Below are 14812 nucleotides of genomic sequence, written 5' to 3'. Positions count from 1 at the left end.
TATTATTATTATTATTATTAGTTTAAATAATCTCTCTTCTCCTCTGGTCCCCCTTAACTCCTCTCTCCCCTATTAACTCTCCCCTTAAGCCCTCCATTTAGCTAATAATAATAATAATAATGATAATAATAATAAAACCCGGCCTCCACCACCCCTATATAGCCGGCCAGTCACACTCCTTTGATGTTTATTATTATTATAATTATTGTTATTAGTTTAAATAATCTCTCTTCTCCCCTGGTCCCCCCTAACTCCTCTCTCCCCTATTCACTCTCCCCTTAACCCCTCCCTATAGCAAAAGTAGCAGTAGTAATAATAATAATAATAAAACCCGGCCTCCATCGCCCCTAAAGAGCCGGCCTGTCACACTCCTTTGATGTTTATTATTATTATAATTATTGTTATTAGTTTAAATAATCTCTCTTCTCCCCTGGTCGCCCCTAACTCCTCTCTCCCCTATTAACTCTCCCCTTAAGCCCTCCCTTTAGCAATAATAGCCATAGTAGTAGAATAATAATAATAATAAAAAAAACCCGGCCTCCACCTCCCCTAAATAGCCGGCCAGTCACACACCTTTGATGTTTCTTTTATTTTTTATTATTATTATTATTATTATTATTATTAATATTAGTTCCCTCCTAACTCATCTATCCCCGATTAAATCTCCCCTTAACCCTTCCCCTTAGCAATAATAATAATAGTAGTAATAATAGTTAAAATTATAATAAAAATAATAGGAATAATAATAGTAATAACAATTAAATAATAATCATATCTAATGTATCTAAATTATTTGTAGAAAATGTAAAAATACTAAAAATATAAACATGTTTTAAAAATTCTAAAAACATAAACATGTTCTTCTTTTCTTCATCATGGCTCTGAAGTGCTGTATAATAACAAAAAAAAGTAAGACTTTAATGTGTGTTTTCTATGGTAAAAAACAGACACACTACAGTATCTTATTCTGTTTGTTGCTGTGTGATCCTGCACTATGGATGCAGAAGGTCTCCAACATGCATTGTCATCTCCTATCAATATGTCTTATTTCTATACCCAGCACCTTCATCATTAGATCACTCATATTTGTGACTATTCATGATATTAATTATCGGGGTTCGGACCCCGATAATTAACATTCTAACTCGATGCAAGCGCCGAAGCAATTCAGCATTGCTCCAATGTGGAGACAGCTGATCTGAAAATCAGCTGTCTCCCTGAACTGTTTCACTGTTCCTTTCAGAGCAGTGAGACAAGTGCACATGTGTAACCTACAGGTCACGCATGCACACAAGAGCCCCGTCGTCTGGAGAAAGGAGTCGGACAGGGGTGGAGGGATCCGAAAGAACCCTCTTCGCTATCCGGTACTCCTTCCCATAGACAAGGAGTAAGTTGTGAGCCCGGAGCCGGAGCACTTGTCATCTAAAGATGGCGAATGCTCCCGCACTCAAGCCCCGAAAATATTGTATTTTTGGAGCTTGATTAATTCTGACCCCATACTAGTGTATGGGGACAGTGGCCCATTCAGCGAGAGGAAGGTAAGCAGGAGATATCACAGATACCTTCTTGATGAATGACCCGATATTTTAATTTCTATAATTGCAGGTGAAAATGTTCATTTTCCCCTGCTTTTGTAGCAATTAAGTGATGATCAATAGGCCCCTATATGATGAAACAAGGGACGCACAGGATGGTTCATTTACTAATTTAATCAGTATGTGAGGTAATAAATTCCCTATCCTGCATTACCTATTATCACATAGACAGCAGGTGCGTAACCAAATGGGATAGACTATCCCCTTCCCCAAGTTCAGTCATACATTGTGTGGCTGCACAGTGACTGGGTATGAGATCATCTTACACAGTAGCAAACCGATTGGTGGATAGTGCTGGTCATTCACAAGATGGAGTAGCTGGAGGTCTCCATACTTTAATTAGTGAATGTCTGAAACTATCCACTAATCAGAGTGCAGGCTGCTGTCACATGGCCTGTACAGTGCACAGACAGACAGCAAGACACCACAGGAGGGGTAAGTTATTTAATTGTTTCACCCTACAGATATGTGATCTAATTCCATAATAATTATACCAATAAACCTTTGGGAGTGGGCTCAGTCCAGGGGCCTATCTATAATGGGTGCAGGGTGTGCGGGGAACATGGGCCCCTGGGTCCAAGGGGGCCACGTACCGCACACCCTGCACCCATAATATTACGTACCTCTCCGGAGTCCCACGCGGGTCCTTCGCTGTAAAACATCTAGAAAATGGCCATGGTGGCCATTTTCCCGTTGTTTGAGCAAGCGCAGTACAGGGAAAATGGCCGCCACTGCAGTGCCCAGAGTCTGTAACTCCAGCGTTGGCCGCGTACAGCTCAGTGCGCTGCCGGCCGCCGGGCGGAGAGGAGGGGGCCCGTGTCGGAGACTGCACACGGGCCCCCTCCTCTCTAGAAACGGCCCTGGCTCAGTCTCATAATTACTTCAGAGATCTGATTTTATATATTATATAGAAGGTAGATTTAAATAATATTATGCTGTATTATATGATGTATATTATATTGTGCTGCTAGAGATCTACGGTCTCATTTAGCATTATTGCAGAGATTGGTAAAGAGGGGAATAATATGAGATATGGTAAGAACTTACCCTTGTTATCTCTATTTCTACGAAGTCCATAGGGTTCCACAGGATACCTTGGGGTATAGGTGTGACGTCAGTCGCAGGGCACCAAAGAGTTAAGCTTTCAGCCTCCCAGGATGCACTAGGTCCCCCTCCTATACCCCGCCCCCAGGCCAAGGCACCTCAGTTAGTTACCAAGCCATAGGCCGGAGGAGGAGAAGGAAGAGAGAGAACAAAGATCTGGACACATACAAGAATCACATTCTCACCAGAGGGAGACGGAAAACCGGTGACCAGAGCAAAGCCCATCTGCAGCACAGGTGCGACAGGGCGGGAGTCCTGTGGAACCCTATGGACTTCGTAGAAATAGAGATAACAAGGGTAAGTTCTTACCATATCTCATATTTTCTACTTCAGGGTCCATAGGGTATCCACAGGATACCTTGGGGATGTCCCAAAGCAGTATCCTTTAAGGGTGGGGACGCTCCTGTGCAGAAAGGAGAATCCGCCGCCCGAAGGAAGCATCCTGAGAGGCGAAGGTGTCAAACCTGTAATACCTCACGAAGGTATGGACAGAAGACCACGTAGCAGCCTTGCAGATCTGAACTGCCGAGGCACCACGTCAAGCTGCCCACGAAGGACCCACAGACCTAGTGGAATGAGCCTTCAGAGAAGGAGGGACCGGTAGGCCTTCATGAAGATAAGCTTCAGAAATAGCCATACGGATCCAGGCTGCCAAAGTTTGCTTTGAAGCAGGCCAACCCTTTTTACAGAAGCCATAGAGGACAACAAAGCGTCCGACTTCCTAAACAAAGAAGTGCGGTCCACATAAGTCCTTAAGGCCCGCACAACATCCAAAGAGGCCTCACCCACGGAAAGACCCGGTGAGTTAAAGGCCGGAACAACTATTTCCTCGTTAACATGAAACTGGGAAACAACTTTGGGAAGAAACTTGGGCCGAGTGCGGAGCACTGCCCTGTTCCCATGAAAAACCAAGAAAGGGGGTCTACAAGAAAGAGCCCCTAACTCAGAAACACGTCTGGCTGAAGCAACGGCCAGAAGGAAAACAGTCTTAGCTGTTAGCCATTTAATATCCACTGAGCCCAGTGGTTCAAACGGCGGTCCTTGGAGAGCCCTCAGGACCACAGCCAAATCCCAAGGCGCCACAGGTGGAACAAAGGGCGGCTGAATACGGAGAACACCTTGCATAAAGGTGCGCACATCCGGGATTGTAGCAATCCTACGGTGAAACCAGACAGATAGGGCCGAAACCTGTACCTTCAAAGAAACAAGGCGAAGCCCATGATCTAGTCCCGCTTGCAGGAAGGCGAGAATCCGAGACAGACGAAACTCCCGCGGTGCATAACCTCTCGGTCGACACCACTGGAAGAACATATGCCACACGCGATGGTATATCCTCGCGGAAGACGGTTTCCGAGCTCGTAACATGGTACGCACCACAGAGCTGGAAAACCCCCGGGACCTCAGCATGGCCGTCTCAATAGCCACGCCGCCAAAGACAGCCGAGTCAGGTCCGGGTGAAGACAAGGACCCTGAGACAGAATGTCCGGTCGTAGCGGCAACCGCAGAGGACTGTCCACGGACAGACCCTGAAGGTCTGAGAACCAGTGCCGTCTGGGCCACGCGGGAGCTATCAACAGGAGCATCCCTCCTTCCTGTTTGAATTTCCGGACTACCCGTGGAAGAAGGGAGACCGGAGGGAACAGGTATGTGAACCTGAACGTCCACCGGACGGACAGAGCATCCACCAGAGACGCCCCTTCGTCTCTTGTGCGAGACCCGTACACCGGCAACTTGTTGTTGTGCCGGGACGCCATGAGGTCGATTTCTGGAAGACCCCACCTGTCCACCAGTAGTTGAAAAACGTCCGGGTGCAGGGACCATTCCCCTGGATGAACGTCCTGGCGACTTAGAAAGTCCGCCTGCCAATTTAGCACTCCCGGGATGAAGACCGCTGATATGGCCGGAAGATTGCGCTCCGCCCAAACCAGGATCCGAGAGACCTCTACGAGAGCCTCCCGACTGCGAGTTCCTCCTTGCCTGTTTATGTAGGCCACGGTGGTAGCATTGTCCGACTGGACCTGCACCGGGTGACCCTGGAGAAACCGCTGTGCCTGCAGGAGAGCATTGAAGACCGCACGGAGTTCCAAGATATTTATTGGAAGCTCCGCTTCTGTCGGCGTCCACCTGCCCTGGAACAAGTGTGGACCCGAAACTGCTCCCCAGCCCCGAAGACTGGCGTCCGTTGTCAACAGGACCCAATTTGGAACCCAGAACGGACGTCCCTTGTTGAGGTGGGTCGTCTTTAACCACCACGCAAGGGACAGGCGAACCTCCGGGGTGAGCACAATCGTCTGGAACTTCAGAGACTGAGGCAGCCCGTTCCACTTGGACAGGATCAGGTGCTGCAGAGGTCTGGAGTGAAACAGGACGTATTCCACCATGTCGAACACCGACACCATGGAGCCCAGTAACCTCATCGCCGAGTGTAAGGACACCCGGCGGCTGTGCAGACAACTGCGCACCCTTGACTGTAAAGCAGAGATCTTGTCCTCCGTCACGAAGATCCTTTGCTGTCCCGAGTTCAATAAGGCTCCAAGATGCAGAATCCTCCGAGACGGGATTAGAGTGGACTTCTGCCAGTTGATTAGCCAGCCGTGCCGTTGCAGCAGTGCAATGGTCAGGTCCAAGTGGTGTAACAGGAGCTCTGGAGATCCTGTCACCAATAACAGGTCGTCCAAGTACGGCAACATGCGGACTCCTTGCAGCCGCAGAGAAGCCGCCATGACCGTCATCACCTTGGTGAAACACGTGGTGCTGTCGCCAGGCCAAAAGGTAACGCCCGAAACTGGAAATGGTCGCTGCGGTTGCAAACCGAAAGAACTCTTGATGGCGCAAAAGAATAGGGACATGCAGGTAAGCGTCCTGTATGTCCAATGACACCATGTAGTCCCCAGGTTCCAGCGCCAGAATGATGGACCGTAGGGTCTCCATCCGAAACTTCGGGACCCGCAAAGACTTGTTGAGTGCTTTGAGGTTGAGAATCGGACGATATGACCCATTGGGTTTCTGTACCAAAAATAGATTTGAATAGAAACCCTGGCCCCTCTGGGAGAATGGAACAGGCACTATAACTCCAGCCTGGAGCATAGTGTGCAATACCTTCCGCAGCTCCGTAGCCTTGTTCCGGTCTGATGGTAGACCCGTGGTGAAGAATCGAGCCGGGGGTCTGTGCCGGAAGGAGAGGGCGTACCCGTGAGAGACCACCTCCAGAACCCAAGTGTCTGTCGTAGTGAACGACCAACACCGGGAGAACTGCAGCAGGCGGCCTCCCACCCTGGGATCCCCCAAGGGGAGACCCGGACCGTCAGGCCGCAGGCTTGTCATCTGGCTTGGGGGCCGGACGTCTGGTACTCCATGCCTGTTTCCGGGGCTTGCCCGATTTCTTAGGGCCAGCCTGTCGAGGAAACGACTGTGGTTTGGGCCTGCCCTGGGCCCTAGATGACCGAAAGGACGATGGTCCAGAACCAGAAGGAGCAGCGGCCGACGGGAGACAAGCAGATTTGGCTGCCGCCAGCGTGGCCACAATCTTATCCAGATCCGGACCGAAGAGAACTTCTCCGGTAAACGGCAACGCTTCCAGACCTTTCTTGGATCTGCGTCCGCCTTCCAGGATCGCAGCCACAAGGTGCGACGAGCAGCTACCGCTGCTGAAGAAATTCTAGACACCAGAGTACTAATGTCTAGAGCCGCCTCGTTGATGTAGGTGGCCGAATCACGGAGATTGCCAATCAACTCCGCTTGTTCGGCCGGACAGTCGGATTCAAAAGAATTCTCTAATGAATCCGCCCAGCGCTCCATCGCTCTGGCAACCCAGCAAATGGCCATAGCCGGCCGTGCTGCCCCCCCTGCAAGGGAATAAGCGGACTTCAGGCAGATTTCTACCTTGCAGTCCGTAGCATCCTTAAGGGAGGACATGGATGGCATCGGCAATGTGGCACTACGGACAAGACGGGTCACGTGAGAATCCACCTGTGGAGGGGATTCACACTTAGCAAAATAATTATCCGCGAACGGATAAGCCACCGCCAGGCGTCTCTGCGGCTGGTATCTTTTGCCAGGTTGTTTCCACGCCTCCTCTAAATGGTCCACCAACTGACCCGAAAGAGGAAAGACTGTGGCATCGCCCTTCACATCTTTGAAAAAGGCATACTTAGATTTAGCCGCTGGGGGAACTTCGTCCTCAATCACCAAGGCTGTGCGGACCGCCCGAATAAGTCCAGGAATATATACTTTGGACTTAGCATCAGCGTCCTTAGTATGGAAAGGTTCCTGATCGTAAGGATCCAGAATCTCCCCATCATCAGACGTCCCTTCGTCATCCTCATAAGGAGCGGACAGAGACGCCACCGGCCTTTTATGAGGCCGCATCACAGACTCCCCTTGCAATACATCCGACAAGTGCTGTAAAGAACTCGTCAGGGAGTTAACCCACGCTGGCTCCTGAGAACCCGGGTGCGGGGAAATAGGGAGACTGTGGGGTACCACCAATTGTCGTGGGAACCCCTGCATGGGTGACGACACCACAGACTGCTGGGACAAACCCATCGGAGTAAACGCGGGCTGCGGAGCTAACTGGCCCACTAAAGCTGTTAACGCCTGAGCGAAACAAGCCCAGGGCGGCTCCTGTACCGGTGCTGTAACCGTAATAGGCCGCGCCATGGACAACACTGCCGGCAAAGGCCCTCCGCGCTACCCTCCCCCTCCGCTAACGGTACTTTGCACGTGGTACACTGTAGCCGGAGGGGAAAATCACTTTCAGACATGATGGCACCACGTATGTGACCTCTCTCACCAATTAAGTATTAAATAGGCGAGAGACCACCCTGCAGCACCGCACCGCAAGGGCTTTAGCAGAAAGAACAGGGACAGTAATAAAGCTGACAGTTTAGTGAAGAATAGTTACAGGCAGCGCTAGCACAGTCACATACAATGCAGAGAAATAACAATTCCTGCACTAACAGCGCTGATCACTCAACTACACAGACACAGGGCCTGGTAGGACACAGCGCTGCATACACAGACCTGAGCCACAGCGGAGGAGAGGTATGCGGGGGGACCCAGACCACGATGCTTCCTTCCAGACTTCCAGCAGCGTTCACCATGCGTTGCAGAGAAGATGGCCGCCGAGGAGCAGAGAGAAGCTGGCCTGGGGGAGGAGCGCTGACACAGGACCAGTCAGCACAGTGCAGAGAGGGCTGTGTGCAGCGGGGGAGGCGCCGGCTGTGAGACAGGGAAGGCGCGCTCCCCTGGCATGCATTTAACCCCTGGGACGCCGCAGCGCTACCGCTCTGCTGCGGTCCGCTGTCCCAGGGGGTAGTGGAAGCGCAGGTTGGTCGCCTGGCTCCACGCTGCAGCCAGTCCCCAGGGAGCCCCCTGCCTGGGGACTTAGGACCATGTGATCAGCGGGGACCCACCGCGGGACCCCGCTGCTTACCTCTGTCCCCCTTGAATCCGGCCATGGTCCGGAGCATCTGGGGTCACCGCTAGCTGTGACCCCAGACGCCCACCAGCATCCCCGGATCAGTACCGGCGTTCTGGTACCGGCGGGGTGTAGGGAAGACAGCATGGACGTCAGGACTGACTGTCCATGCTGTTCATCCAGTTGTGCAGCCACAGCTGCATGAAGAATAAGCTTCAGGGGCTCTTCTAGCCCCCACTCCAACAGGTGCACCCGACTCCGGCCGGGCACCAAACTAAACTGGGGTGCCTTGGCCTGGGGGCGGGGTATAGGAGGGGGACCTAGTGCATCCTGGGAGGCTGAAAGCTTAACTCTTTGGTGCCCTGCGACTGACGTCACACCTATACCCCAAGGTATCCTGTGGATACCCTATGGACCCTGAAGTAGAAATTCTACATTATAAGGTCATCAGAGATATGGAGCCTGATTTTGAATTACAGAGATTGAAGTATGGGGTACTCTATATTAAAATGCCAACAGAGTTCTCATGAACAACCATGGCTGTGTATGAATCTAATAATTAAGACACTTTCATAGAGGAGCTGACTATAAAAACTCAAAGTTCAATATTATCGGCAGCATCAGTCAACTGATTTGCTGAGTGACAGACATGAGCCCTGAGATGTATAAGTCACCCTCTTAGAATTTACCTTCTTCATCCAGCGAGAAGTCTAAACTATTCCTGCTGGGAGTTGGTGACATAATCTGTAGAGCACATCCTCAGAGGTGACCTCAGAAGAATAGAAAAGAAAATGTGTTAAAATTATACTCTTAACTTATAAAGAGAATATACACATAAAATATAAACATGAATACGAAAACCATCAGCCTAAAACCATCTCTTCGTTCCATAACCATCTTCCAGGTGTTAGGCCACCTCGCTCCATGCAGTTGGAAGGCTAGTGTTCTGGGGATGGTCCTCCAGTTGGAGCCCACATATGAGAACCCTCTGAACAGCTCCTGGTCCATTGAGCTCAGTGGTGTTATCTGAGCCTCTGCTGCTTCCATCTCCTCGATGTTACATCCTCGGGAGCTGTGTTCAATGGTGGGCTACAGGAAGAAGAGACAAATAAACATCCATGTACTAAAATCTGATTTCAAATTCATAAAAGCTAAAAGTGTTAGAAAAAAGTAAGATGTGACATGTATCTATGGATCCGCTGATAGCACAGACTAATGTAGTGTGGTTCTGCCTCTCTATAAAGGGTGCGGGGTGTGCGGTGCATATATTGTAGGCTGCAAAGTCTACTGGGGCCCAAACCATACCAGGGCCAAAACTAGGATTTTTCTCACCCGCGGGAAGGCAGTAAATTGGCCCCTCCCCCCAAAAAAAACAACAAAGAAGACATTTTTTTACATGCAATGCATGTGCACTCCTGAAAAGGGTGTGTGGTTTCATGTATTACATTACGCCACACAGTAATGCCCACAACACATTATACCACAGTAATGTCCCTTACAACACAGTATGCCACACTAATGCCCCTTACACATTATGCCACAGTAATGCCCTTTAAACATTGAGCCACCTTAATACCCCTTACACATTATGCCACAGTAATGCCCCTTACACATTATCCCATAATAATGCCCTCTTACACATTATGCCACAGTAATACCCTTTACACATTAACCCACCATAATGCACCTTACACATTTATGTTCCCCTTCCTTCCCCGAAGCCTCTCACCTTGTTCCCAGGATTTGAAGCCCCTTACCCTAAAATTTGGAGTTGCACGCCGCATTGGCAAGCTTGCATTCCAGCTAAGGATTTGGGGCCACATGCCTGCATTGGCAGGCAACCGTCCACAGCCCTTGAGAGACAAACACCACAATCATTCTAACGTGACACCGGTCACGGGCCAATCAGAACTTGCAGAGCGGCAGCCGCTGCTGATTTGCAGCTAGTCCACGATCTCTGATTGGCTCTCGATTGGCGCTACATGAGAATGATTGCAGCTCTGTGTCTCTGCAGGCATCGGGCGGCTGCCTGCCAGTCCCGGCGTGCGTCTCCAAACCCACACTAACAGCCAGGTACTTAGGCCCCCGCTCAGCAGCCTGTTCTCAGTGCCCCCAAGACCAGCGTCAAGGGCATGTGCCCCCCTAGTAGCTGCCCTGACCATACACCCTGGACCCATGTTCAATACTTAGCTCTCCGGAGTTCCATGTTGGCAGTGGCTGGACTCAATATAATAATGTATATGAAATCACTTACTACATATGGGTGCAATGTGATTGCAGCTATTTCACTAGCTAAATAAAGCAGGTAATGCCACAGTGATCACCATGTGGATAGGCTGAGCGATGTCCTCTCATCATAAAATGATAGTTGACCTTCATCTTTTTATTATATTTGTAAATGACCCTTATTATCTTTAAATGCATTAATTGTGCAAAACTGCTTTTTTTCCTATACTTACTGGGTCAGGGACATGTGGTGGTGGGAGTCTAAGGGCTTCCAGCGAGACCCAATCCATACGCTGGAACAAAGGATGCTGGCGGATGTTTCCGTTGACTCCCAAACGCCTGGATGGATTTTTACACAGGAGCTGCTTAATGATGTCTTTAGCCACAGCTTCTGCCTCGTGGAACCGTCTGGGATGGAAGCGACGGGTTCCGGTAATCATTTCATTAATGATGACACCAAATGAATACCAATCCACTCCAGCGTTGTACTCCTCTCCTGCCAGCATCTACCATAAGAGAGACATTATAGCACATTGTTACTCTATCATTATCTACTATATGCCATGTGTCTGTGTCTCATTGGCACTAGTTCTTTGCTATTATCATCCCACCTCTGTCAGTAGGTAACACTTTTGGCAGCATTCTATTAGCTGAGTCTTTGCCGCAAATTGCTTAAAGTGGCTCAAAACGTCACAACCGTGACTAGGAATGGTCATATAGGGCTTTCTATTGATGGTCACCTTCCATGGTGCCATCGATGATAACCATCGATGGTGCAAAACAAAACATCTATGGAAAACCATTGATGGTTTGCACCACTTGATGGCCACTGCTGTCTAGTAAATAGTGGGTCGTGGGCCAATATAAAACGTGGGGTGGTACTTAGCAGGCTACCAGGGGCGCAGCTAAGCTCCTTGTCTCTCTGTAGAAGAAAAAAACATTGAGCTCCATTGGCTCTCTGCAATCGATAGCAAAACCGTCGCCCATCGGTAGTAAACCTTTAATGCTTGTTAAATATCGATGGTTGATGACCATCCGTAGCCGTAACTTCCACGGACAGAACTCACAGTGAATCTGCCACTCAGTGATGTCAATAGGGAAGTGTGAGCAGTGTCATTGTGCAGGGCCCTTGGTATGGCACTGTCTCTGTCCCAGGCTCCTGTATTTGGCTTGCAGGGTGCCTGGTCACTACAAACACACACCCTGCAGCATGTAGAGCTGCCTGGAGTGTCGTAACACTATGAAGTCACATACACTCAGGTGCATAAATATTGGGACATTGACATAATTTTCATATTTTGACCTCTATTCACCACCACAATGGCTTTGAAATGAAACAAACAAGATGTGCTTTAACTGCAGACTTTCAGATGTAATTTGAGGGTAATTACATCCAAATCAGGTGATTTACAACGGTTTCTATATGTGCCTCCCACTTTTTAAGTATTCAGGGGCAGGGCTGGCACAGGGTGCCACAGAGTACTTCCCCAGCACTGCTGTCACACATGCTTGCTCCTGGGTAGGCAGGTGAGTGACACTCTTATTAAGAGTACAATAAAGGTATGATGGCACAGCTATGAACAGATGGAGGCCAGAATTATTATTTGGGGTAGGTCAGGGACATGTGCACATTCACTGATGATGATGATCACCAGCACTAGCGACCCACTTGTCAATGAATGATGGCGAATGCACCACTTAGGCTGACAGGACATATAGGGCCTGATTCTGAATTAGATGCAATGCCGATGGTCACAGAGTTGGGCAATGTTTTGCTACTGCGCTTACCTGAAAATCCCTAAAACTCCTACGGTGCAGTGTTACGCAGTGTGTGCGCACAAAGACACTGATGAGCCGCACACCATCAGACATGTCTAGGAGAAGTGCTTGGCATTCCTGGGTGGTGACTGGGAGGTGGCTAAACAGATGCATAGAGATGGTCTGTCTTATGGGCATGTCAGTAGCGTGTTTGTGTACATGGGTGCTCAATCACTCACAGCGAGGCCACACTTGTATAATCTGCACCTGCCATAGGGCTGGTATAAGTTTCTATGGTGTTAACGATGGTGGTGACTACAGATGCACCAGGCAGTATTACAGTATCTACATATGCCCATAGTGATGTCTCAGTCCTTGCACACACAGATGTACACCAGGGAAGGGCTGTGTAGTGGCATTACATAGTATCACATATGGGCGATCACCAAAGACACAGTCACGTCTGCTCCCACCTCTGACTTAGGCCCATAATGTTTTATTTGTGTGTGGTGTAACCATTTTTTTCTCCATATAGAGAGTTTTTTCTATGTTTTAGAAAAGATTTTTACATTTTATGCCTAAAAGTGATGTATACACTGTATTTTGCTGTCAAAACAAATGGCAAAAAACATTGATTAATAATGTAATAAGTGTATGTGACATCTGCCAAGCGTAAGCCGGAGCATATGCTGCTGATAGTAATAATATATTATACCCCTCACCTCTGGTGCCATATATCCAGGGGTTCCAGCGTAGGCTATGGCTGTCTGGTCACCAAAGATGTTATCGATTGCCAGGCCGAAATCAGCAATTTTCAGATGACCGGACTCTGCCATCAGGATGTTATCTGGCTTTAGGTCTCTAAATAGAAAGATTTATAATAAATGAGAACTGTTTTGTCTAGTGACAAATATATACTGTACATGAATTACTAGTAGTATTACAGGAGTCACATTTTGCAGACAGCGCCACCTAGTGATTACAGTGATTTCAGTTCTTACTTTAAGCGTAATAAGAAAGTGCACATCACTGTGACCTGATTATGTATGAAATTGGAATTATTAGTATAATTACCGATGGATGACACCCTTAGAGTGCAGGTGTTGTACACCACATGTGATCTCAGCTGCGTAGAACCTTAAAGAGAGGAAATGACTGTAACTTGTTGACATTAGAGAAAGGTAGAAAACCTGATATCCCCACTTACCCCCTCATGTCATAACACTGCCCCTGTCACATGACACCCTATTATCACTGACACATTCTCACAACTATGCCCCCACATGATCAGCACATTGATATATATGCAAGACATTCCATGATCTAATAGGCCATATGTTAGCAGGGCTATCAAGACAATGGTGGGACCAGGTGATATATAGGGGGTGTGGTCAAATCCCCCTGAATTAGTGGAAAATACTATGTGCACCTGCAAAGGGGGGTGTTTATTCCCCTCGACAGCTGGCCCAGGTACCCTGCCAAGCCCCTCAAACAAGTCCAGGCCCCGGTAATTAGTATCTGCTCCCCCTTCTCTCTGTGCCCCTGCATGTTATTCTATCCATACTCACATTCCACATAAAGACCAAATTAAGGTGATCAGACCGTACCTTAATGAAAAGATTACATTGAACATTTGCCATTCCCTGAAGAGGATGGCCCAGGTGTATGGGATGGGGGCATGTACATTAAAGTCTGCATTTTATTTAAGCCTAACTCATTTCAATGCAGATGTAATGCAGCTCAAAACTGAGTATTATTATCTTAAAGAAGCTCTATTGATAAGGACAAGGTACCCCAGTAATGTTAGCTGCTGGGCCATCTAGCATCCCAGCTTTGGGTAAAGGTGTAGGGGTAGGAAATATTAAGGGGAATTTACAAAAGGAGTACAATCCTTATACTGTCCCTATCTGTGCACACACTGTTACAGTTCATTTCAGTACATGTCTGTTGTATTTGAGGTGCTTACGTTGCGCTGTTGATGTCCAAGCGGCCTTTCCTCTGCAGGAACTGGTATAAGTCCCCGCCACTCGCGTATTCCAGACCCAGAAATAGATGGTTCTGTTTGATTGGACACACACAATAGTCATATAATACATTTTATTAGGAGAACATGGCAACAACTCCAAGTGAGCGTACTGGCTCATAGTAACATTATTACCCAAGAAGAGATGAATCCTGTATATGTTAAATGTGTAAATATAAATAAAGAATCCCAACTAATGATCCTTGTCTAATAAGAAATACACTGTACCGTGGTCTGGAAGGCAAGGTGACCATGGATGAGGAAGGCACTACCAGACGCAACCTCTAGCACCCTGCGCTCCACAAACACCAGCTCCGGGTCCTTCAATAGCAGATTTCTCTTTCTGATGACCTTCACTGCCAGTCGCTGACCAGTCAGAGAGTCCTCAGCCAGCAGGACCTACAGGTGATAGAGGCATACACACACAATCATATTTCTACTTACATTTTATTACCTCCATACGCATCCAGGTAGCTCCATATCTTTAGAGGTTAGCGGTATATTGTTTTCCAGTGTCATTAAAGTAAAAAAAAAAAATCATTTTTAGATATTATTATTTGATTCTATAACATAGTAGACTGTGGATGACGTTTCTGTAAATGACAATAGTAATATGCAGTCAGCCAGCACAGGAGTAAGGCCTACCCGGTTACTTTCCTGGAATGAGACTCCAGAATATTCCCAGAT

General features: G+C 48.2%; 1 protein-coding gene across 1 annotated transcript; it reads right to left on the bottom strand.

Annotated features, from left to right (window-relative positions):
- Positions 1–759: 759 nt before the first annotated feature.
- Positions 760–14585, bottom strand: LOC148521948 (protein kinase C delta type-like). Its single transcript, XM_088474313.1, has 8 exons — positions 14580–14585; positions 14354–14524; positions 14069–14160; positions 13177–13239; positions 12825–12963; positions 10578–10850; positions 8808–9207; positions 760–889 (listed from the first exon to the last, which is right to left on the bottom strand). The coding sequence occupies exons 1-7, from the start codon at positions 14583–14585 to the stop codon at positions 8929–8931; spliced, it is 1023 nt and encodes a 340-aa protein (XP_088330439.1). The 3' UTR covers positions 760–889; positions 8808–8928.
- Between the last annotated feature and the right edge of the window lie 227 nt (positions 14586–14812).

Source organism: Taudactylus pleione, unplaced genomic scaffold (genome assembly GCF_031769625.1).
Source record: "Taudactylus pleione unplaced genomic scaffold, aTauple2 ptg000154l, whole genome shotgun sequence".
Lineage (NCBI taxonomy): Eukaryota > Metazoa > Chordata > Amphibia > Anura > Myobatrachidae > Taudactylus > Taudactylus pleione.
The sequence above is the reverse complement of the archived record's forward strand: the minus strand, read 5'-3'. Positions and strand labels throughout refer to the sequence as shown.

Bases quoted from the DNA above. Each gene is read 5' to 3' on its own strand.
- LOC148521948 (XM_088474313.1), bottom strand. The intron at 12,964-13,176 runs GTAATTATACTA...CTTTCTATTTAG, and splicing joins TCTAAGGGTGTCATCCATCG to AGACCTAAAGCCAGATAACA. The intron at 10,851-12,824 runs GTGAGGGGTATA...CTCTTATGGTAG, and splicing joins CTGGATATATGGCACCAGAG to ATGCTGGCAGGAGAGGAGTA.